General features: G+C 36.6%; 1 protein-coding gene across 1 annotated transcript in view; it reads right to left on the bottom strand.

Moving 5' to 3' along the window:
- Positions 1–324: 324 nt before the first annotated feature.
- LOC138330258 (uncharacterized) overlaps positions 325–26,533 on the bottom strand; it is a 44,864-nt gene continuing 18,655 nt past the window's right edge. Inside the window, exons 2-3 of the mRNA XM_069277739.1 lie at positions 17,460–17,603; positions 325–4,322 (exon numbers count right to left, since the gene is read on the bottom strand). Coding sequence (XP_069133840.1) covers positions 4,102–4,322; positions 17,460–17,603 — 365 coding nt within the window. The 3' untranslated portion in view covers positions 325–4,101. The remainder of the gene's footprint in view (positions 4,323–17,459; positions 17,604–26,533) is intronic.

The raw sequence follows: 26,533 nt of genomic DNA on the forward strand, positions 1-26,533 counted from the left end.
TTGTATTGGGTTTTGTTATTTTCTATCCCACAAATCGGATGATACTATTTAAAAGAAAATTTGATATTACCATTGACGTCTGAAATTTTCACAATTCAACAAGTAAGAAATTTCCACGTTACGTGTAAGAAATGAATGAGGCACTGGGTCTGTCTCATTAATTGTCCATTGTATTATGCGAGGTAATAAATACTGTAAATGTGCATATTTCAGCGCAATCATAATTCAACGCAAAATGTTAAGCGCGAAAAGCGCTGAAATATTACATCATGCGGTATACAACTAATGTATAAGTATCCTTGGACAAAAACGAGTACAAATGCATGTTATTACATGTTTAATGATCCTTATGGTGTATTTACAATGAATCAGACGCATTAAAATAGTTTATGTTATTCCTTTTAATTCTCCGTTAATCTTGTGAGCGAGGAATGCTCGTTCAAGGTGCAGTTTGTATTTCAATCGTTCGATCGATTAGCAGCATCACTACTGCAATATAATGACATCTATAAAATACCAAGTGCATTAAGTGTAAGACAGCTTAACCCTCTTCGGATTTACAGAGATCGTAAATCTCTTGTTGATGGATTGACTTACCCACTTACCTAAGATTGACGACACAATTAATGCGGGCTACATGAAATAGGTATCTATTGCACAATTTTATTTTTGGAACGACCTTCTGTCTCCTGTTTTATGCTAGATAAAATGCTACGTCAAATGGAAATAAATACACATTTTTTTTTGTTATTGCAGACTGAAGGCAATTTGTCTAATATTCGAAGCATAGCATGCAAGATATGTTTTTAATGACGGCTGTTACTCTATTTTACAAGAATATCTATGCATCTAATTAACTAAGATTTTGCTTTGCTACCATGATTTTTTCTCCCTATTGTTTGAAACAACCATAGCTAGCATGTATTTACATTTTATGATTTGAATTAATATAATTCATTATACGATTAGAAATTCAAGGTAAGCGACCGTTTCGTTCTTTTGCGATAGATCAATAGTTCATTTAATTTTTCTAGCAAAAATACCATTAATCAATTAATTTAAACGATTATTCATAACTTTTGTGGAATCAATTTATTGTTTTAATCGAAGAAACGGGTCATCCACCGTTGATTATCTTGCTTACTGGCTCGCGTCCCGATTTTTCCATTACTTTCCATCATATGTTTAGTTGTACGCTAACGAGTTTTCAGACTCTTTTTGTGGAAAACCTGTAAGGTAGCTGCTTCTATTAGGTAATGATTACTATTTTATTTACGAAAATCTGCATGATATTATACATATATACATGCGATGGCAAAAGGTTTGCGAAAATTGGTAACGACCAGTAGCATTCTGAAATTTTAATGTAAATGATTCGGATGATAGGCTCAGTCCATAATGGATTGGTCGATTAGCAATGACTGGCATCAAATCAACACGTAGAAATAATTTAACAAGAGGCATGGCCTCAGCGGTCACCTAAGTACAGATATAGAATGAAACAAAGACATACTGTCCCTTGATGCCATGATTTTACAAATTTGACTTTTTAATATATGAAGAGTATTTGCTTCCATGAAACCTGTGAACTCAGAATTTGTTTGAAACTTTAGTCATTTTGAACCTGTTTTGTCCCGCCCTTCTGGAGGATTGATATGGATATCAAATTTCTATATCTCAGGTTAATAATTAACTCTTATCAAGTTTGACTCATTTCCTATGACGATTAAGCAAAAATGTTCATAAATGTGTTCTTCCTATATTAACTAAAGAAAACTTGACCCCCTCCCGGGGGGTAACAGGGGGTAACGTGAGACCAAGGGTGATATAATTCACAATTTTATAAAACATCTTAAGACCTTTCCATCTACAAAGAGTATTTGATTCTACCAATTCCAGAATGTTAGGAGAAGATTTTGGAAGTTTTAGCCTTTTAGACCCCTTTTGGCCCCGCTCCTTTGCCCCCAAGGGGGTCAGCCAGGATCAATATGCATATGATGTTAAAATGCTATCTTAGGCTAATAATTCTAAGCAAGTTTGACTCGTTTACTCTGAAAATTGAGCAAAAATGCCCATAAATGTGATTTCCATATATAAACTATAGTAAACTAAATCCCCTCCCCAGGGAGAATCATGAGACCCCAGGATCATATAATTCACAATTACTGTAAAGACCTTTCAATCTATGAAAAGTATTCGATTCTACCATTTCCAGAATTTTAGAAGAATATTTTTGGAGTTTTAGCCTATTTACCCCTTTTGATCCCGCCTCTAAGGCCCCTGGGGGTCAGTAATGGAAAGATTGTTAATAGGATTCAATGTCCATCTCATGCTGATAATTCTGACAAAATTGGACTCATTTCCTATTACAAATGACCGAATAATGCTCAAAATGTGTTTTCCCTATATAACTATGGTAAACTTAACCTCCTCCTTAGGGGAAAACGAAAGATTCCAGGGTCATATAATTCACAATTTTTGTAAAGAACCTTAAGACCCTTCTATCTATGAAGAGTATTTAATTCTACCAGATTTGTGAGTAGAGAAGAAGATTTTTGAAGTTTCAGTCAATTTTACCCCTTTCAGCCCCTTCAACAGCCCCGAGGGGATGGGGACCAGATAATTCAAAAAGTTTTGATTGGTCTTACGCCTTAGACGGTTTGTACAAAATTCCATTGAAATTGCTTCAGCGGTTTTGGAGAAGAAATCAAAAAAGTAAAAGGTCTTTCGTCAAACGACGACGGACAAAAGGCGATTAGAATAGGTCACCATGAGATTTCGTCTCAGGTGACCTAAAATTAACTGATAAATGATGGGTATCAATTATTCCAAGGTCAATCGTGCAATCCTGTTTGCCAAATGGACGAACTAAAATAAGACCGTATACCTAGTCAAATCTGCATAGTTGTTCTTTCTGGTCGTGTTTATACATTCCTCACAGCAAGTTCAATCTTAGCATCTACTCACATGACGGACGGAACGTTATACATTAAAATACACGTGTTTTAATGTAATCACAAAACGTATGAATGCACATTTCCATATACGAAGTTAATATTATATTATAATAATATTCCAAAGTCTTTCTCCTTTTGGAAGATGCCTGTAAGCGACTCCATCCACTTCATTGATTCATGAAACTCATTTGATGTCAGGACATGTGTGCATGGCATGTTAAGATCCCTCTTTTGATAAAAGTTTCTATTTGACATATGTCGATTTGAAACAGTTTGCATTGCAACTGGGACGGTAATAATCAGATTTCAATAACCTGTGGGACTCACTTAATCTTCAGCGTAAAACCTTTCATTACGTGATTCCAATACACATATACCGCCGTCGACTATGGTGATAAACCACATCCATTGAAAGCTCATGGAAGGAGCAAAACGGATGAAATCCCATTTTTGTGACATGACTATATCTGCTTGAATCCTCATATTAATCCATTTTGGACTAGACCGCAAAAGTGACACAGTTTGACCACTGGTCAGATACATCTATATATTTTGCGTCGGAAACTGTTTGGGAATTCCTATGTTACATGTAGGAAGGTAATCATCATATACACTTGACCTTTGTATCTTTGTTAACCAATGTTAATTAGTACCTAAAACTGCTGTCTTATTGTTACACTGTAAACAGTATCCTTGTTTTCAGCTTTCTTTGGGTCAGTTGTATTGAAAAACTATATCCTGCACATGACTTCTGTCAGATTTCGAGGAGGTCAATCACAATACACACAATTCGGCTTTACATTATTTTTTTCCTCGAACATTGTTCGTGTTGGCAACGCCGCATGCCTAAATACAAGTGTGCACAAGAATTTACACCTTGTCACACGTCTTGAACTTCAAAAGCATCTGCACATCAGTATCATGAATCAAAAGCAAAGACACAACTGTTTTTCAAATCATATTGTTACTGAATATGGCAACATTTTACTTATACGATAAACCGATACTTTAGAGCCGTGTGCTATTTCTTGCAATACAAGCGACGCACAATAATCGATTTCTTCTTTCTGCACGTTAACATTCCGTCTACTTCCACTTTTTGTCTGTCACTCGGATCTAAAAATAGCACCATCGTGTCATAAGGCTAAGGATAGAAGAAGGATATTGTTAGACTCATGACACCTGTTAAGGTAAGCACCACGCTGGGTGATGGATTACTTCCCTTGTTACATAAGTTCGTTGAACAGAAGCAGTAGAGGGCAGTAAACCCAATTTCATTGGTCCATTCTCTGCAGCCGTCTGTCTCATTAAGGCCATACAATGTCCCCATCTCGTAACAGACCCGAGCGATCCCGACATAACCATCTGCAACATAGATATGACAGTTGAACAAGGTTAAACAAAAAGCCATATCACTACTCTGAAAATGAGCGCAATGACATGAAAACTATTTTTGCAACAATTTGATTTATTTCAATACCGCTTCCTTAAGAAAGACTATTCTATTATCTTAATATACTTCTTGTTCACCCTTCTTAGGAAATGTAGAATCAGACTAAAACTATAATTCTGGGAATCCACCTATTAGAGACAGAAGATTTCATATCATCCAGATGTAAAATGTTTAGAGCTTTTCTAAAGTTATGTTTTATCAGGTTTATCAGGGTGAGATATTAAAAAGTACAAATATCGGATAAATCTAGTCAAGATGGCGGCGACACTAAACGTACGGTGAATTCTCAGGTGGAAATTTTGGCACCTATATGTGCTTTTATTAGTATGGAAATGGTCATAGTCACTCTACAGACGTTTTATGTCAGTATTTGAACATTATATATGGGAAATGTTTCACCGTTACGTTGAAAATTAGATGTGTGTTTATCAATAGTGAACATTCCATTGTCACGGTCAGTGTGTTACCTGTATACGTAGACAGTAGTGTTAACTGTATTTTAAGCGCACTCACGGCTATGACTACAACTGATACAATGCGCCAGGTAAATACCACACCTATATCTACAAAGCGTAAGGAGCCGGAAAAAAACCACTCCAAGTCCAGGTACACCTATCAAGCCTAGTCACAGAAGAAGGAATTCCATGGAGAGTATAACTCCAGGCGAGACGCCATCTTTGAAACTTGAAGTTGGCAGAGGTAAGGTAGTAGACTTTAATTCACTCATCCACAGTACCGTTTCCAACCCTACCTTTGCCTCGTCAATTGCTCCTGTTTGGGTCAAAGCATTGCTTCCCCATTTTAAAGACATGTTCAAAAATATCATATCAGTAACTCTCGAGGAAATTACTGAGCCTCTTAAACAGACTATCAGTGCCCAAAAAAACTCAATTAAATGAACAGTCCACGCAAATCCAAAGTAGGAAGAATGAAAGTAAAGAACTCTCCATCCCGTGTCATACACTCCAGGGAAGAGTCGAATCACTTAAAAGTGGTTTAGAAGAACTTGAACAATATGGGAAGCGTAATTCCCTCAGATTTCAAAATGTAAAGATGACCAGTGATGAGTCCACCAAGTCGGACCATAAAGTTGTAGAGATCTGCAGACATATGAACTTAGATATATCTGATGATGAAATTTTTACAACACACATCATAGGTAAACCTAGAAATGGCAAGTACCAAGTTATCTGTAGGTTACGGAACTGGAAAGTTAAAAACTCTATTTACCGCGCGAAAAAATCACTGAAAGGTAATCCGGATAGAGTGTTCGTCACCGAGAATCTTACGAGATACAAAAAATAAATAATGATTTAGATAAAATTAAACACTGGGCTACTAAGTGGCTAGTAAATTTTAATCCTTCTAAAAACAGAGGCATCACTTATTTCCAACTCTTGAACATGCAATAGAAATCAAGTTTAATAATGTAAATGTAGACTTTGTAGAAAATCATAAGCACCTGGGAGTGGTAATAATCGAAAATTGTAAAGGGAGTAAACATATCGAAAATATTTGTAAAAATGTGTCAAAACAGGTAAGTGTTTTACGAAAACTTAAGTATTTGTTAAACAAACGAACTTTAGACAAAATTTACAGGAAGTGAAGGAAAACTATGGAAGGAGATATGATGAAACTGATAAGCCGAAAGTTGTGCGTAGTGGATTGTGTACTTGTGCCATCTGGGTCGAGAAAGATCATTCACGCAGTCTTAAACAATGCTTCTTTTTTTAGTGAAAATGTCTTAACTATAATTTATGATGATATAAATGAAAGCCTCTGTCACATTCTTTTCATATACCTGCACCTTCTTACATCCTTTCTTTACCCTTGCCTTATCCACACTTCCACAAAAAATAATATTTTATTGCTAATGTCATCTTGTATAATTTTGTATGTGTTACCTAATATTGTATGGAAAGGGCTTAATATAAGTTGGAAAACTTGTGCCCAATCCTATTGTACATATTTGATACAATAAAATATGTTTAAATTAAAAAGTACAATTTTATGTCAAATTCTAGTGCGGAATTCAGCACAAGATAGCAGCTCCCACCTAAAAGTTTAACAAGATGGTAGATCTTTAAATATTTTATTCGCCCGTGTGAGATGACCTTTTTAAACATTAGTAATAAAGAACCAGAATTGAAATATGGGGAGAGACAAACATTAACATTGTCGTCTATAGGAAATCGTTTGATTCTGCATTCTTTTTGAAAATCATGCCGTTTACTAACCTCAGAGGAGATCGTCCTTTGGTGACATTTACTGTGTGTCAATCAAAATCAAACCAAACAAATGCAAACAGTTAATACAATTAAGATCCACACTAATACCATTGTAACAATGACTGTCGAATTTATAAACATTTTTAATTTACTGGCTTCACCACTATTAACTTATCGATTTTAGTTCATTAACAGCTGTACACCGGAAGTGTGTTCTGGGTTGACATTCATTTGGTTGACTATTTTATTTACGTTCTATTAACGAACAGCTAGGGTACTAAAAGCTAGGGTCATTTAAGGACAAACTCCCGTGTATGTATTCTTGTGAATGTATATTTATTTTCATTTTTTTCTAATACATACCAACGTCTACAAAGGATAAATAATATCAAAACATATTTTTATTGATCTGGATAAATACAGAACATAACAACAAAACATGTTTATAAATTAATGGAAAACACAATAATGTGTGCCATCGTACCAGTTGTAATTGGAAATTTTATATATCTATATACGATCACCCCCTGGTTATTTTGTCGCACATTTACTCACAAACATCGTACTGTGTAACCGATTGAGTCGTGTTAAGGACATCATTAAGTGCAAGGAAGGCATTCTATGCCACGGGTTGTGTCGCGAAGTTTGTCTTTAAGAAAACAATCCAAGTGATTAGCGTATCTACGTATTATTTGTGACACTGGGGTACCGATCTACACTGTACGTCATCAAATGTTTGTATTTTGTGTGGGAAATGCGGTCATTTTATATCGCCGAACAGGTAAGTATACCATGTTAATCGTTAAACGGCAATTACCATGAAACGATAATGTTACCCAAGGTAACACACTGAAGCTACGAAAAAAGATGTTTTGTTTTCCATATTTCATACTCGTATCCCCTATACACCCGTATATACACCTGTGCAATATGGAAGAAGTCATGTAACAAAATCGAGCATTGTCTGAAAATAATAAGATGACCTGCAGGTAGGGCATTAGAATTGTACCTGCTGCCCCTATTGCATGATCGTAAAAGGCGACTAAATTTAGGATCTTATCTTTTCTCTTCTTCCTTACTGACTTTATCTTTCCTAATGCCTCCCTTGGCACCGCCTCACTTTTGACCTTGGGGTGAGCGTTCGTCCCTGTGAGGAAGGCTCTGGGTTCTGTCCCCTGGCCGAGACACACCAAAGTCTATAAAAGTGGTAGTTTCTGCTCCTGCTTAGCGCTCAGCATACAGGGAGTGGGACGACGCCCGTTGTCAGTATAATGTGACTGGGTGGGGTGTGTTGCTCGGTGTCTTCGGCGGCATGCTTCAGTGATATAGCACTACAAAAAAGGGCAACAGTTCCACTATACAAGAAGACACAACATGAATATACCGCAGCCTCCCAAAACACGCACCTCGCACAAAATACATGCAACACGCCGCATACATGGGAGGCCGTCCTTACATGACCATAGCTGTTAATAGAACGTTAATTAATCAAACAAACAAACAAACAAACTGATCTCGGTCTTTTCATAAAAATGACTTATATTATACCTTACCTGAGCTAGTGGAAGACTATCACTGTAATACTCTGCTAAAACGACCCCAATGAAATATTCAATTATAATAATTGAAATACTAATTACATTATAATTCATACACGAAGTAACATCCCCTTCGAACAATATTCTAATTACTAATCAATATATCACTCCTTGAACCCACTTGGAAGGTTACTGGTAGAGTGAAGAACACCTATATCACTTGACCGAATCGATCCGTGCTTCCATTATTCAATTTCAACAAATTTTGTTGCAAAAAAAGCAAAAGGATTTGGCATCAAACAAAGCTTATTTTAGCCATCTCCATACAAATCCGGTATGGTTGAATTTTTGGAATGTAACATTTCATTATATAAGTGTATCTCGCCACCCCATCAGACATAAAAGGAAAATTCTGTGTCAGTTATTTATTTTAATATACAATTTCATATATATAAGTTTATTTTTTTCATTACAATCCTGACAACCATGTAATTACAAGCGGCGTTATTAAGATAGGTGCGTGTTTTCAGAACCATCTCCGGTGCGCATCTGCTGACTCCCGATATTGACAGTTCGCCAGATAAACACGCGAGAGCCATGTCACCAACTTAATCAAATCATTACTTGATATTTTTGCAGTTCACAATTAGACATGGGATTTTCGTGACGCGTGTTTTAGCGTGTTTCTCGATCGGTATATGGCTTCAGTCGATGACCAAATTTTGGTCGCTGGTACCGTGGAAAATGGTTGAAGCCATGCTTTCACATTTAATTTTTCACAAAGGGTCGTGTTTGATAATTCGATCGGTATTGATACGACGATAGTGTGATAATATTTCAGAGATTAATGCAAGTGTTAATTTCTTTAAGACGTCGTAGCAAGTATTTTTGTGTCCAGAGTAAAATACGATTTTTCTTTAGCTAATCATATTACACTGACTGCTAAACAAAACATGGCGGCCGAAAAGTAAAGCATGGTTTCGCCATGTGATCATGAACTACAGGTACGTTCCATCCACAAATAAACATATTTTTAACTATAAATGACTTAAGAAGATATTTAATGTAATGCTTGTATTGAATTAGAATCCTAGACTGCAGAAACGAAGTGCATCAATGACGAATATCTTTGCCGACTCATGTCAAACATGAGAAGCATTACGAACACTTAAACGTGTTGACATTACCGGTTTGAAGTGAAATCAGTGAAAACATATCGGCGTATTTGCTTGTAAATGACCTTCAGTTAAATATGAGCACTGCCCGAAATTCCTATTTCTTAATAACTAAAATAAATGACCCGTGAACTAACTTGAAATAAATGACAGAAATAAACACGAACAGTTGTTTACTACGTGATTTTTCTTTGCCGAGAAAACGAACAGAAACTGTCCCGGTACACAATCATTTCGGTGACATTACCGACAATAACCCCATTACTCACATCCACCCTCCATTGCAAATGAAAAATAAGGCACACGTGTTTCGTAGCATCAGATCTGTAGGATAGATTTTATTTATGATGAATTAGAAATCAAAATTTGTTGTTGCAGGGGCTGTTCATGTCATAGTTCAAAATTCTATTTAATAATAAATAAGTTTGATAATAGAATACAAAAATAAAATTGAAAAAGACAAGTCGTTTTACTCAAATTATCAAACTGTCATAAGTCAATCGCAAACACACATGGGATTCATAAAGCACATCTTGAAATAAGGCTTGGATAGGTAGCTTCCGGCAAACTACTGGGCTTGAATAATAACTATATAGCTTAATTGAGCATCGTAAAAATCAAAGCGCCAGAGATTATAAACACAAGGCCGTTATCGAACAATGATACAGTTCACGATTCTGTTACAGTACTTATTCTGATGTTTATTGTCTGGGTTGACCTATATAATAAATGATTTAATCGATTTAGGATACAGAAGAGGTTACTGAAAACGCTATACGTCCTGTCATGAACACATGTCTTCGGCAATTTCCATTTTGACGCATGGTTTTGGCATTCTTTTAAAAAAATTATCATAGTAAATAACAAAGGATTATATATGTATATATTTCAAATAGTTACTTCTATCTAAAAACAATAAGTAAAAACATACAAACAAACAAACAAAAACATTAATAAGAAAAATCAACAAAAACTAAATTCAACTAAAAAAATAAATAAATTAAAATCGAGTGCGATGACATTAAATGCCCGTCTGAGACAGAACACAATTGGATGAGAAATAAAAGAAACTTGTTAATGCACAAGACTGGCAGTCCAGATTATTACGCCTGTCGTGTCTGTAACGATTCTATCTACTGTCAGTGTGGACGAAAAAGCTTTCCACGTTGACTGACATCATCAGCAGTAAATGTGATCGAGCGTCAAGTTGTCTGGGTCTGCCGCAATAATTAGGATGCATCACTAAGTCTCTAAAAAACAACTAAGTCTTGTCATCCTCCATCAAAGTTACATTGAGTTGATGTGTTTGTTTTTAGGTCATCTGACCGAAGGTCAGGATGACCTATTGTCATCGTGTTTCGTCCGTCGTCGTGCGCCGTGCGCCGTGCGCCGTCCGCCGTGCGCCGTGCGCCGTGCGTCGTGCGTAAGACTATTTATACAAAAGCCTACTCCTCCTTCATCCTTTGATGGATTTCATCCATATTTGGTTTGAAGCATCATTAGGGAAGGACAATCATATTTTATATAAATGAGTCTGGTCCAACCCCTAGGGGCTGAGGGGTGGGGCACCAAAAGGGCAAATTTTCTTATTTTAAGCTTTAAAATCCTACTCCTCCTTCATCCTTGGATGGATTTCATCCATATTTGGTGTGAAACTTCATTAGGGAAGGACAATCATATTTTATATAAATGAGCCTGGTCCGACCCCTAGGGTCAGAGGGGCGGGGCCACAAAAGGGCAAATTTTCTTAATTTTTAGCTTTAAAATTCTACTCCTCCTTCATCCTTGGATGGATTTCATCCATATTTGGTTTGAAACATCATTGGGGGAAGGACAATCATATTTTATATAAATGAGCCTGGTCCGACCCCTAGGGGCTGAGGGGTGGGGCCCCAAAAGGGCAAATTTTCTTATTTTAGCTTTAAAATCCTACTCCTCCTTCATCCTTGAATGGATTTCATCCATATTTAGTGTGAAACATCATTAGGTAAGGACATTCATATTTTATATATTTGAGATAGGTGTGACCCCTAGGGGCTGAGGGGTGGGGCCCCAAAAGGGCGAATTTTCTTATTTTAAGCTTAAAATCCTACTCCTCCTTCATCCTTCTGATGGATTTCATCCATATTTGGTGTGAAACATTATTGATGGAAGGACAATCATATTTTATATAAATGAGTCTGGTTGCGACCCCTAGTGGGCTGAGGGTGGGGCACCATAAAGAGGCAAATTTCTTATTGTAAGGCTTTAAAATCCTACTCCTATCCTTCATCCTTCTAGATGGATTTCTTCTACCATACATTTTGTGTGAAACATCATTTGGGGATGGACAAATCATATTTTATATAAATGAGCCTGGTCCGACCCCTTAGGGGCTGAGGGGTGAGGGCCCCCAAAAAGGCAAACTTTTTCTTAATTTTAAGCTTGTAAAATCCTACTTCTCCTTCATTCTGTGGGATGATTTCATCCATATCTTGGTGTGATAACATTATTTGGGACGGACAATCATATTTTATAAATAAATGAGCGTGGTCCAACCCCTAGGGCTGAGGGGTGGGCCCCCAAAGGGCAAATTTTCTTAATTTTAGCTTTAAAATCCTACTCCTCCTTCATCCTTGAATGGATTTCATCTATATTTAGTGTAAAACATTATTGGGGAAGGATAATCATATTTGATGTAAATGAGCGTGGTCCAACCCCTAGGGGCTGAGGGGTGGGGCCCCAAATGGGCAAATTTTCTTAATTTTAGCTTTAAAATCCTACTCCTCCTTCATCCTTGGATGGATTTCATCCATATTTGATGTGAAACATCATTGGGGAAGGACAATCATATTACAAATGAGCCTGGTCCGACCCCTAGAGGCCGAGGGGTGGGGCCCCAAATGGGGAAATTTTCTTAATTTTAGCTTTAAAGTCCTACTCCTCCTCCATCCTTGGATGAGTTTTATCCATATATTTGGTGTGAAGCATCATTGGGGAAACACAATTAAATTTTATATAAATGAGTCTGGTCTGAACCCTAGGAACTGAGGGGTGGGGCCCCAAAAGGGCAAATTTTCTTAATTTTAGCTGGCTCACTTCCTGTTTTAAGGTTTCAGTCTCCGATCTCAATGAAAATTGGTCTATAGGGGTTTTAATTGATCCCGAACAACATGCAAACATTTTCGTAAAGATTTTGGTATTCCAAGATGGTCGCTGGCCCACTTCCTGTTTTAAGGTTTCAGTCTCCGATCTCAATGAAAATTGGTCTATAGGGGTTTTAATTGATGCCGAACAACATGCAAACATTTTCGTAAAGATTTTGGTATTCCAAGATGGCCGCTGGCCCACTTCTTGTTTTAAGGTTTCAGTCTCCGATCTCAATGAAAATTTGTCTATAGTGGTTTTAATTGATTCAGAAGGGGGAACTTTAGGTAAGGACAATCATATTTTATAAAGGACGGAGGTAAGACCCATGGGGATAGTATGACCGAGGTCCAAAATGGGAGCTTTGCTGAAATGGCTTTAAAATCTGACTCCTCCTTATATTAATCCTTGAATGGGTTTCGACCATATTTGGATGAAGGGCTACCAAGTTTGTTCAACAAATGACATTTACCTTTTTCAGAAACTTACATATTCAACTAAGGAGTTCCTTGTATTGTTTATATTAATCGTTAACCAATACTTTATACTGTGACTTTGTTGTTTTGTGCCATGAGTCAGATGACCGTTAAGGCCCATGGGCCTCTTGTTTACTTTGGTGTTGTTGTAATATATAATGTGATGAAACGTTACATTGACTATCAATTGATGTGATGTAATTATGCATATGATATATCTAAACGATATAATGACGAATTTATATGTTGTAATGATTATGAATTTATATGTAAATGTTGAATTATATGTTATGATATATTTATCTGATGTAATTGATGTGATGTAATTATGTATATAATATATCTATATGATATAATGACGAATTTATATGTTGTAATAATAATGAATTTATATGTTAATGCTGAATTACATGTTACGATATATTTATGTAATGTAATGATACAGTATCTGATGTAATGATACATTATCTGATGTAAACATACATTTATCTGATTTAATGATGAATTTATATGCTGTAATGATTATGGATTTATATGAAACGATGCATTTATCTGATGTAATTTTTAATTTAAAAGTGTACCATGGCGCCTGTCGATTATATTATCTACATATAATTAGTTATGACACCAAAATAAACAGCAGGATATACTGTAAACAAATCTGCTTTCACGGTAATTTAATTTTGCGATTTCCATTTCAAATCAAGTTCGCAAAGATTAACATTTGCGGATTTAAAAAGAAATGACTAGAAATTCCTATCAATATAAATGGTGTAGATGTTAGTTCGCGAAGATCTACTTTCGCGTATTTACTTGGACCGAGAAATAAAAGTTGGTTTACAGTATTTTAAAGCAAGAATTTAGGCTAGCTGAGGTTTTTTTTGTTTTTCTTTGTTTAAAGGGAATATGCTATGTACTTTACCTTATATTTAGATTACGAAAACTGCTTCACACAATTTTGTGTTTTAGCTGTTGGGCACTTACACTTATTTATCGATGGGAACGTTTAAAAGATACGCTTCTCAGTCAGTAAATTTAAATCATGAAAAACAGCATTCAAAGAAAATCCATTTTTTAATCTGTCATGGATACATGGAACTGATGGTCCTTAAATACCGAAGAGTGATGAAATATTTATTTCCCTGAAGTCTTCGTCTGTTCCATTAAGATGAGATGCGCTGTCATATGTCAATGGCTACACAACAGTTAGAGTCCATTCCTGCTGTCCGGGTGTGACAAGATCTCTCACTACAGGACGTTTTTCTACTTAATGAGTATTCCGAGAAGCCTGTCTTTTCATGATTGAAAGCATTATCGCCCTACGTGCGAGTATCGTTCTGTTGCTGTCTATAGAGGAATTGACCCCGCAGGTTCGTTATAAGGAATTGTCTACTAAATGGATTTCAACTAACGCTGCAAGACCTAGACTCGAATACATGTATTGTGTTCCACTTACGGATTACTGAGGCTCAATATGGGTAAAATGAAAGTTTTCAACCTTCATTAGAAATGATTGATTCTGTATGTAAGTCACAGTATATCTATAAAGAAACGCCATTAGCGTTATAGAGAACGACGTCATTTGCTTAATTGTGCGTTTTATGTACAACCCATATACCATGAAGAACGCATTTGTTTTGTGCGGGCGACAGACATTTGCTTAATTGTGTGCTTTGTGGAACAAAAAATGCATAATTCGAGATCCGATTCCAAAAGCATGTCAGCTTAACGGCTTACAAGCTTGACTGATATTATATTTTAAATAGTAAACCTTGAAAACCTATACATACTATGATCTAGAACAGTAGCTCAGATTACGTGTGTAATTGTGCTGGATCGTAAAGCAAATGTCAAAATGAACTAGTCCAAGTGAATACTGTTTCATATTTTGATTAAGCTTAACATAAAACGTAAATGAAGTCAAGTGATAGTCTTGAGCGCTATTGGAGAAATCTGTGGTGAACGAACTAATGGAATAGCCAATAAAGGCCTTATCATACATATATTGATCCTCTGAAGTAAATTGAAAGGGTCGATGTTGTGTGATGTTGGGAATGAATCCCGGAATTTATTTTTTGTTTCAAAGAACGAATCAATTCATCCTTTATCCACTGTTTAACACTTTTTACATCAAAATGTCTAAGAATTCTCTAGTTTTTAGGTCATCTGACCCGAAGGGTCAGGATGACGTATAGTCGTCATGTTTCGTCCGTCGTCGTCCGCCGTCCGCTGTGCGCCGTCCCGCCGTGCGCCGTCCGCCGTGCGTTAACTTTTCACATTTTGAACTTCTTCTCAAGTTCTACCAGTGCGATTTTGCTGAAACTGGCATGAAAAGATCCTGACATGAACCTGACAAAGTGTTGTTATTTTTTGGGTCGATCCGAAATCCAAGATGGCCGCCACAGCCGCCATCTTGAAAACACATTTTGAACTTCTTCTCAAGTTCTACAGGTGCGATTTGGCTGAAACTTGCATCAAATGATCCTGACATGGTACCGACAAAGTGTTGTTAGTTTTCGGGTCGATCCGAAATCCAAGATGGCCGCCACAGCCGCCATCTTGAAAACACATTTTGAACTTCTTCTCAAGTTCTACCAGTGCGATTTGGCTGAAACTTGCATCAAATGATCCTGACATGGTCCCGACAAAGTGTTGTTATTTTTCGGGTCGATCCGAAATCCAAGATGGCCGCCACAGCCGCCATCTTGAAAACACATTTTGAACTTCTTCTCAAGTTCTACAGGTGCGATTTGGCTGAAACTTGCATCAAATGATCCTGACATGGTACCGACAAAGTGTTGTTATTTTTCGGATCAATCCGAAATCCAAGATGGCCGCCACAGCCGCCATCTTGAAAACACATTTTGAACTTCTTCTCAAGTTCTACCAGTGCGATTTGGCTGAAACTTGCATCAAATGATCCTGACATGGTCCCGACAAAGTGTTGTTATTTTTCGGGTCGATCCCAAATCCAAGATGGCCGCCACAGCCGCCATCTTGAAAACACATTTTGAACTTCTCCTCAAGTTCTAGAGGTGGGGATTTGACTGAAACTTGCATGAAATGATCCTGACATTGTCCTGATAAAGTGTTGTTATTTTTCGGATCAATCCGAAATCCAAGATGGCCGCCACAGCCGCCATCTTGAAAACACATTTTGAACTTCTTCTCAAGTTCTACCAGTGCGATTTGGCTGAAACTTGCATCAAATGATCCTGACATGGTCCCGACAAAGTGTTGTTTATTTTTCGGGTCGATCCCAAATCCAAGATGGCCGCCACAGCCGCCATCTTGAAAACACATTTTGAACTTCTCCTCAAGTTCTACAGGTGGGATGTGACTGAAACTTGCATGAAATGATCCTGACATGGTCCTGATAAAGTGTTGTTATTTTTCGGATCAATCCAAAATCCAAGATGGCCGCCACAGCCGCCATCTTGAAAACACATTTTGAACTTCTTCTCAAGTTCTACCGGTGCGATTTGGCTGAAACTTGCATCAAATGATCCTGACATGGTCCCGACAAAGTGTTGTTATTTTTCGGGTCGATCCGAAATCCAAGATGGCCGCCACAGCCGCCATCTTGAAAACACATTTTGAACCTCTTCTCAAGTTCTACCGGTGCGATTTGGCTGAAACTTGCATGAAATGATCCTGACATGGTCCCGACAAAGTATTGTTACATCTCTGGTTGATCACAAATCTAAGATGGCTACCATGACACTATATCTAATTAATTTCTTATATGTTAAGGCCCTTGGGCCTCTTGTTTGAAATAAAATTTGTTGAAAGAAATTGAAAATGATCCTGATGTGGTCCTGACAAAGTGACAACATATATAATTAATTTTACTATTGCAAAGGTAGTCAGATGACCGTTAAGGCCCTTTGGGCCTCTTGTCTTTCTTGAAGTACAGAATTGTGAATTAATGTGGATTGGTTTATTTTGGTTTCCTATAAACGGCCCCGATCATTTAACAATGGCCTCGCATGTGCGCACTGTGTGTGTTTGTATGTATGTGTTTTGGGAGACTGCGGTTTATTCGTGTTGTCTCCTTGTAATAATGTATCAATATTTCAACTTTATATTTCGGAATGTTTTGTTTGATTTAAGTAAAACACATGTTTGTTGTCACATTGCCTTCCTTGTTTTCTACAGGTGCCATCTTCCAGACAAGTTATATGCAGTTAGCCGGGCCAGTGATTTACATAAAATTATGTTGGATTGTTCTTTAAGAATCAAATGCTGAAATATATTTAGCTGTTCTTCCGTGTTTCGTGTTTTTCTATGACATTTAAAGCAGGTGACTTATCGATACAAACGGTATAAAATATTGTTTTATAAGTGAGAACAAAACAAGTTTTTGAGCTTCTTCCGAACCTTCAATAAACATGGCCATGATACATGTTTTACAATACAGCTTGTGCTCGGTTATGTTTAAGGTCCTGGTGGATTATCACAAGATTGCTCTTGTATAGACATAACAGTATGCTATCCAACCCGTACCTGCTTCTGTCTGACGTTGAAGAGCACATTTGTAATAGGGGCTGCCATCACCACATTTCTGAGCCTTGAACTGATAGGCCTTGAAGTATTTTCCACATGCAGGGTTGACACCGTTTTCACACTCGTAACATCGGATGCTTGATACTGTAAGAGAAAAAGAAATAACAGGATTTTACACATGTACCTGATGGGGTGTACTGTTTGCTGTCGCTCTAGTGATAACATCGACACACTTAATAAGCAGAAGGGACACAAACACATACCATTCTCCCTAAACATACATTTGTATTTCGTCTTTGATATGCTATACTAAATAAATCTGTGGCGTTCGGTGCTCTCGTGGTTACTGTTTAACCACGGATATTTCAAACAGTGACTTTTATTTTTATACATTATTGAAATGGCAATCTGATTCAAATAAAGATCGTTATTATCACTACATTTGATAAGAGGATCTGAGAAAATCCCATTAGGGGTCATGTCCAGGTGACCTTTGAAAATGGCAAATCAAATTGCTACCTGCAAAATTTTGACAGTGAATTTCAGGGGACGGAATAGTTTGAAAAAACTGTCAGAATGATTTTGGTTTACGTAGTCATCTCGCCCAAAGAGCACAACAAAGCTTATTGTATATATATACTTGGACGAAATATCGTTTTCAAGTGATGTAGCAAGGTGTAGAAAATGGTTATGGTATGAATTCCACGTGGTATAAAGGTCATCTGAACGTGACTCCCTATGTGATTTTATCAGATCCTCTATTTAACGGAGTGGTTATAAGGATCTGTATTTTAATCAGATTGTTGAAATGGCATCCCATAGGTCAACCAAAAATATTTTACCACGAAATACTTTGAAAGCTTTAAACCATGAAAAAAACTTTTACTTGGCAGAGATTCCCAGCATTCAACCTTATAATAAGGAGTATTAACTAAAGTTCCAGATTTGGAACCACTCTGTGTTCCGAATCTGCAACCGGTTCCGAAATTGGAATTGAAATGTTTAGATTAATTTGGGTATTGCTTCAAATCTGGACTAAATATCCATTGTGAAGGATTGGCCAACACTCAGCAATTTTCCAAAATCTGCCATGATAATAGCTCTAGATATAATGGTGATATATCTGTATGACTCGGCTGATAGCTCTGTCGTCTGCGAGAGAATGGTAACGATGGTGAGAATTTCTGCCTTTATACCCTTATCGAACGCAACCTCGCGCACAAAGTATCTTTGAAATTCCCGCACTTTATAGTCACTTCTGGTTTGTGAACTAAAGAAAAAGCGTGATGGCGGCCGCCATACAAGGCGTTTGTTTGTTTGTTTGTTTGATTTATTAACGTCCTATTAACAGCTATGGTCATGTAAGGACGGCCTCCCATGTATGCGGTGTGTTGCGTGTATGTTGTGTGAGGTGAGTGTACTGGGAGACTGCGGTATGTTCGTGTTGTGTCTTCTTGTATAGTGGAACTGTTGCCCTTTTTATAATGCTATATCACTGAAGCATGCCGCCGAAGACACCAAGCAACACACCCCACCCGGTCACATTATACTGACAACGGGCGAACCAGTCGTCCCACTCCCTGTATGCTGAACGCTAAGCAGGAGCAGAAACTACCACTTTTATAGACTTTGGTGTGTCTCGGCCAGGGGACAGAACCCAGAGCCTTCCTCACAGGGGCGAACGCTCAACTCAAGGCCAAAAGTGAGGCGGTGCCAAGGGAGGCATTAGGAAATATAAAGTCAGTTAGGAAGAAGAGAAAAGATAAGATCCTAAATTTAGTCGCCTTTTACGATCATGCAATAGGGGCAGCAGGTACAATTCTTACGCCCTACCTGCAGGGCCACACAAGGCGTACTACCGGAGGAATAAAGCATAACAACGTGTCTTTAAAGACTTAACTACTTAAAAGGTATGATTATATGGTAATATAAGATACTTTCACAATTAAATATCGTAAACTTACAAGCTCATGCTTACTCATAACGATGAATATAGCTATTTCATTTTAACACTCACATCATATGAATCGCCATTTTTACCGCCAATTATTTCAAACTACATAGGTAATATCGAGACCTAAAATGAGGTACGTTACATTACACAAAACAGTACGCTTCAAAGAGATTTTACTATAATGTAGACAAGTAGGTCTATCTACTGCCCCTTATGAAGAAAACACGGGAACTGATCCGAGTACAGTGACGTAACTCTTTAGCAACATTACTGTGACGTAAACCATTTTTTTAATTTTGTTATGTAGGTGTTAACTGTTCAAAATTGAACTAAATCTGATGTTTCCAAGAAGTCACAAGTGTTTATTTTAGTTTTAGTGTAGAATAGTATCATTTTACGATTTATCGTATATCGGCACAATGACCGGAAATATAAACAATGTCGGTCGAGTTTTCATGTGTGTGGTGAGATTGACGTCTTTCAGCCGTCTTTTGCAAGATAATATAGACTAAGTGCACTTGTAATGTGACGCTAGAAGCAAGACAAACATGAAATACCAAGAAGTAGTTTATCGTGGAACTTTGATCACTTTAATTCATAGAGAACTGACTGGTAACTAACAGGACTGACCAACTTGCAGTCGAGCAAATGATTATAAACTCGTCAACTGGACAGCTGTCCTAGAATAAAGACTGAGTGATAATGCTGTTGATTTACGACAGTGTGTTTGGTGATACAGTTGCAGAATATAAGCCCTGTCTGACATCGATATCACGCAACTGTATCTAAAGTACTAGTACTTATAAAGTTATAATGCTGACTGTTCAAAATATCTTATGCTAATACTGACTGTTCAGAATATCTTAGGCTAACAAGTTATTCAAAGTGGGAAGACCTTCCAACTGACGGCAGAAAATAACAGTTCAGTACATGCATAATGTGGACAAATGTATTTACCAGATTTAGGCCTATAGCTTATAAATGATACTAGGCTAGGCTTAGTGTTCAACACTAAGCTATTTTTTTTCAAATATTTGTTCGTTTAGGTCTCTTTTATCATATGAAAAGATTTGGAAAACATGTATTTACAACAATTAGGATAAATTTAAGTTTAAAAACTAAAATAATGTATTTTAATCATGCAATACATGATCAATCATACTCGGATGAAAATAAGAAACAAAGCGTAACACATACATTCTCATATATAATTTTTGCTCAAACTTTGTCAATGATATAGTCATGAATCAATTTGAAGAAGAAAAATAACTTGATACTTATATTTTGTTTATCTTAAAGTGAACAGTCGGGAAGGATCATTGTTCATAATTGAATTCTTCATCTTATGAAATGGTAAAAAAAAGCTTAAATAAGTATGGACATCTTCAAGATGTTATAGTGTTATAGTGAAAAAACAATCACTTGACCGTCGTATTAATATGTGAGAACCATTTAGATGGTTTTCTTTGCCGACTATTCACTTTAATAATCATTGTCATAATTAATTCTTCATGGAAAATGTAAAAAAGCTTAAATAAGTAGACATCTTAAGATGTTTTAGTGTTATAGTGAAAAACAATCACCCATACATTTTTAATTGCATTTATTTTCTTTGTCTGTAACCCCTCTTTCACAAAAGTCATAAGAGAAAAAGCTGTATTTACAAGAAATTTTTGACCACTCAGCGCAATACATTCTTCATAAGACACATTTAAGCACGATTAGACATCAGTTATTATTCAGATGATTGGTATCGCTTATGATCTGTTTGTTGACGGTTGAGCATCTCTAAGGAGTAATTGTATTCATTTTAATTGAACGAGCTAATGCATAATTTTAACGGTTTACTGTAAAGGTTTAACGGGTAACTTTAAAGGTTTAACGGGTAACTGTTTAAAAGTTTAACGAGTTAAGTGAGTAATGTAACGGTTAACGAGTTAATGAATAGTTTTAACGAGTTACTGTAAAGGTTTAACGAGTTAATATAAAATTCTAACAAGAGAGTGTAAAGGTTTAACGAGTTAGTGTAAAGGTTTAACGAGTTAATGTATAGTTTTAACGAGTTGGTGTAAAGGTTAGACGAGTTAATGTAAATATTTAACGGGTTACTGTAAATGTTTAACAAGTTAATGTAAATGTTTAACGGGTTACTGTAAATGCTTAACAGGTTACTGTAAAGGTTTAACGAATTACTGTAATGGTTTAAAGAGTTAGTTTAAAGGTTTAACGAGTTAGTGTATAGCGTTTTGGTTTGATAATCACTATACTTCTTAGGCCAATGATATGCGATTCCGTCATGAAAAAAACTATAAAAGTGCAATCGAAAAGGTGACTTCTGAATATTGTCGTGATTTGTTGATGTTGGGGAAATCCAATTTCCCTGAGTTCGTCGTTAATCATTCTATCAGAAGTTAATGGAATACTTCACATTTGCATTACCATTGCGTTCGGGGATATTTATATAGGAAAAAAAAGAGGGAAACGACTCAAATTTAAGATTAGCAATCCAGATATTGTAGGGGATGTCATTAAGTAGGAAGTCTGATTAAGTGTAGTCCTGCCATTTTCATTACCTAATGATTTTTATAGAGGGCTCTGTCAGAAATGGCGTCGCGTTTTAAAGGCATCATTAAGTATTGTTGTGAGCTGTTTTTGGCGTCATTAAAGCTGCAACCTTCCGTCAAAAAGTCCATACATTTTCGACAACTGCTGAAGCTTCATCTGGTAGGATTAGATAAATTTATGAGGTTGTGGTATCCGCTACGTGAATACCGAGATTATTAAATTTGTAGTTATTGACATTAATCAAGAACTGATATTGAATTATATTGAAATTTCTCTTGTGTTACTTTGCTATAAATATACACATGCATATGGATGGTTTTGTTCGGTGTCTTAATGTCTAAGTGTATTAAAAAGGATATGGAGCACAAATACACAATCTTATTTCATTCGTTTGATTAAGAAAAAAATATAATTTAATATTCAACATTCGTTAGGAGATAACATAAGCTACAAGCCTAAATAGTTTTCCCATCCTAGCTTCTAATGTTTTTGTGGGTGTAAGCATAAGAGAGTTTGCGTAAATAAGATATTGTTTAAACTAACATTTGTTTTGTTTTTATTAAAATTGAATCCCAAAAACAAACCTCTATTACACATTGAACAATGCAGACCAACGCGAGATAAACCCATACTAATGTGATCCAGTCATGGTGATCAAGTTGCAGTATCACTGAACAAGGTGAACGGTATTTATCAATTATGAAATTTGTTCTGGTCAATATGATATTATAACGCCTTGGTAGAATTAAATATAAGATTTTACCATGGCGTTATAACAAAATACGGTCCGAATCAAATGTCCTTTATTATCAAATATGAAATGTCAAAAGAATGTTAATTACAGGAAGAATGATGACTACAGGACGTCCCCCTGAAGAACTCAACATGTGGTTAATGACGTGACAGAAGGTATAAGACGCTTCTAAAATTGGAAAGACCGAGTTGAAATGCTATTTATCACATTACCATGAATTGATCAAAGAGAATAGGAGAGAATAGGAGAAAATCAGAGCAAATCTAATATTGCTGAAACACGCGTACGTGCTCAGAGGGTAATCACTACGGGCATTTCTGATTTGCCATGTACCTGAAATACTATCTGTACAGTTTTGCTAATTTTACAATGACGGTTATAACAAAGCTTTTCTAGTCTAGTAACCACCTCGGTATCATATCAAAAGGTATCAACGTATATCAGTGTTTTCAACAACTGAATTTGAGACGATCCACACAATTTGCGGTGCCTTACTCCGCGTTAAAAATCTGTATATGTCTGTTATATTAGTACCTCCGTGTGTTCTTCTTTTGTGATAAGCATATATCATCACATCTATGATCGGTCTTTATTAGCGTTCGTGGAGTGACATGCAATTATTTTGAAGATTACAATCATATTGCGGTCCAGGCTTCATCTATGATCAAGCTGATACCAATGCTTCTCGGAAGCCGTGTCATCTCTTCGATGTTCTCTGGATCAGATAAACGTGATACAAGGCCTCGGGCCAAGGTAGATCTCATCGACAGCAATGGATGTAATTTGACCCTCAAAGACCAGGTTTGTTTCAAAGTTGGTCAGTGTATTTTTCTTATCACTACATGCTTCTACTTCATCAATCAAACCGCACTAGACTGGCTACCAGACACTATTTATGTTGTTGAAAAGACTTCTTTGCAGAGAGTGAACGTGTTCCTTGTTGTCTTCCGCGGCTTTCTTCAGATGATTTTTTATTTTACTTTGAATTTATTTTGGCCTTTATTTCGGATTATTAATATACTAGCTTTATACCGTTTTTCCTCATTAACATTCTTCAGTGATATAACACTCTAAAAGGACAAGAGTTCCCTTATACAAGAAGACTCATCAGGAATATATAACAGTCTCCAAAAACATAAACCCGCCATTCCATCATTTACATAGAAATAACAGAATTTCTAAATATATTTCAATATAATACATCGTTCTTGCAAAATTATATAGGATGTTATTTCTCTACAATAGTTGTATTATGTGGTATCCATTGGTTATTTTACTGAAGTAAATATTGAGCTAGGCTAAGTAACTTGCGATTATTGTTACGTTTATCTAATATAATTTACTTACCGGTTCTGAGGAGTGAATGATTTAAACACAGAGTACCAGGTAACTATCGCATCCAATAATATAGCTTAATTTATCATATTTTACTTAATATTCCACATCGTACAAAAAAAAAAAACTCTACGAGCATCTGCTCCGCCATATTGTTTACTTTATATTCGGATCTCTCGGATTTTATCCACATCACTGTTAAAGAGTTTCGAGTTTACTTACGTCATCAATTTCTATAATTTACCAATCAGAATTAGGGGCGGGAAAATTTTACTATAAAAGTTGCGACCCGCGGTATTTTCGAGCAGAGCGATTTACTCCTCTCAAGAGATAACTTGAATCTCTCAAGTTAGCCTTCAATACCTTGTGCAGATCATACCCCCGTGTAATACAAAGATGGGACGTGACGAGCAGGTGATTATTAGAGTTCTTGTATAAAGAACAATTATAATAATCAATGAAATTCACTTTGTAAACAAACCTGTAGAATCGATCGCCATTTTTATTCTCCAATCCCCAAGTTTCATAGTATTTTCTCACAATACAAGTATTAGTTTTATAAAAACGGTACTCTCATATCCTCGGAGTCGGTAACTATATAGATATTATCTAATTTGGAAATTTCGCCAAAATTCGCCAATAATCGCCAACAGTGTCCATGTTATAGAGATAAGATTTTTTACCTTGTGAAATTGTGTTTATCCTAATCCTTAATAAAATTTATTATCAGAATAGAAATTCTGACTGATCTAGGGTAATCTTTTGAGTAAAATTACTTAATTTAAAACCAAGTATACCAAATGCCAGGACCAGACGGACCCGGGACACGTCGAGCAAAGATCTACAAACATAGAAAATGGAACGAGGAATAGCAGACGTGACACTTATCATATGCTTATTTACTTAATGCGCTGGCTTTCATTTGAGTGTGTATTTAAATTGAAATTACTCATCGTTGCTATTGATTGAATGAAATCAGTGTTTTTCAAGACACCGAAAGTCAATAACGGAATTGTTGTTCTCGGTTTCATGTGATTTTTTGTTTGTTTGATTACTTAACGTCCTATTAACAGCTATCGTCATGTTAGGACGGCCTCCCACGTATGCGGTGAGTTGCGTGTATGTTGTGCGAGGTGCGTGTTTTAGGAGAATGCGGTATATTCATGTTGTGTCTTCTTGTATAGTGGAATTGTTGCCCTTTTTATAGTGCTATATCATTGAAGTATGCCGCCGAAGACACCAAACAACACACCCCACCAGGTCACATTATACTGACAACGGGTGAACCAGTCATCCCACTCCATGTATGCTGAGCGCTAAGCAAGAGCAGAAACTACCACTAATCTAGACTTTGGTGTGTCTCGGCCAGGGGACAGAAACCAGAGCCTTCCTCACAGGGGCGAACGCTCAACTCAAGGCCAAAAGTGAGGCGGTGCCAAGGGAGGCATTAGGAAAGATAAAGTCAGTTAGGAAGAAGAGAAAAGATAAGGTCCTAAATTTAGTCGCCTTTTACGATCATGCAATAGGGACAGCAGGTACAATTCTAACGCCCTACCTGCAGGGCAGGGTTTCATGTGAATTCAAAGAAATAGTTTCATATTACTGTCTCGCTCAGACATCTACCTATATTAATCATAACAGCTGTATCATTTTACCAATTATTTTTTTCCAATAAAGAAAATTTATTTGGCAGATCGCAAGATGTCGAACAATTAGGCGCCAGTTTTGAAATCAACTGCCTTGGGCTCCAGATGTCTGTCTGTCGGAGATTCCGAGACAATTACGCATGTAAATTTGTGTATACAATTATTTTCATAACATAAATAAATGGTAAGTATGTAAGGTATGTGAAATATACGCACTAGTAGCAATATACATTTATATATACTTAAGTTATTGACATTGATTCCATTATATCTTAAGTTTACAGGATGAGAATACTCGTCGAGCATCTGACGCTTTATATTTTCACTTTTATCTATACAAGAGATATACTGTATAATTACTTACATAAGATATGCTCCGACTTTTCACTATTCTCATTGGCTAATGTATGGTCAAGTCTTCGAACCCACGCAACATGGTTTTGTTTGTGTGATTAATTAACGTCCTGTTAATTAATCAAATAAACAAATTAATTCTTTTTTTTTTTTACTTTTGTGTCTCGGCCAGGGGACAGAACCCAGAGCCTTCCTCACAAAGGCAAACGCTCAACTCGAGGCCAAAAGTGAGGCGGTGCCAAGGGAGGCATTAGGAAACATAAAGTCAGCTAGGAAGAAGAGAAAAGATAATATAAATTAAGTCGCCTTTTACGATCATGCAATAGGGGCAGCAGGTACTACCCGCAGGGCCATGCTGGTAGAGCTAACAAAACAGTTTGGTAATTTGATAATTCAATGGGAAGCAAAATATTCCCCGTAAAAGATGACAGTTGTTTGTTTGAAATCAATTCGGTGAATGACATAA

This window comes from Argopecten irradians, chromosome 8, assembly GCF_041381155.1.
Source record: "Argopecten irradians isolate NY chromosome 8, Ai_NY, whole genome shotgun sequence".
Taxonomy (NCBI): domain Eukaryota; kingdom Metazoa; phylum Mollusca; class Bivalvia; order Pectinida; family Pectinidae; genus Argopecten; species Argopecten irradians.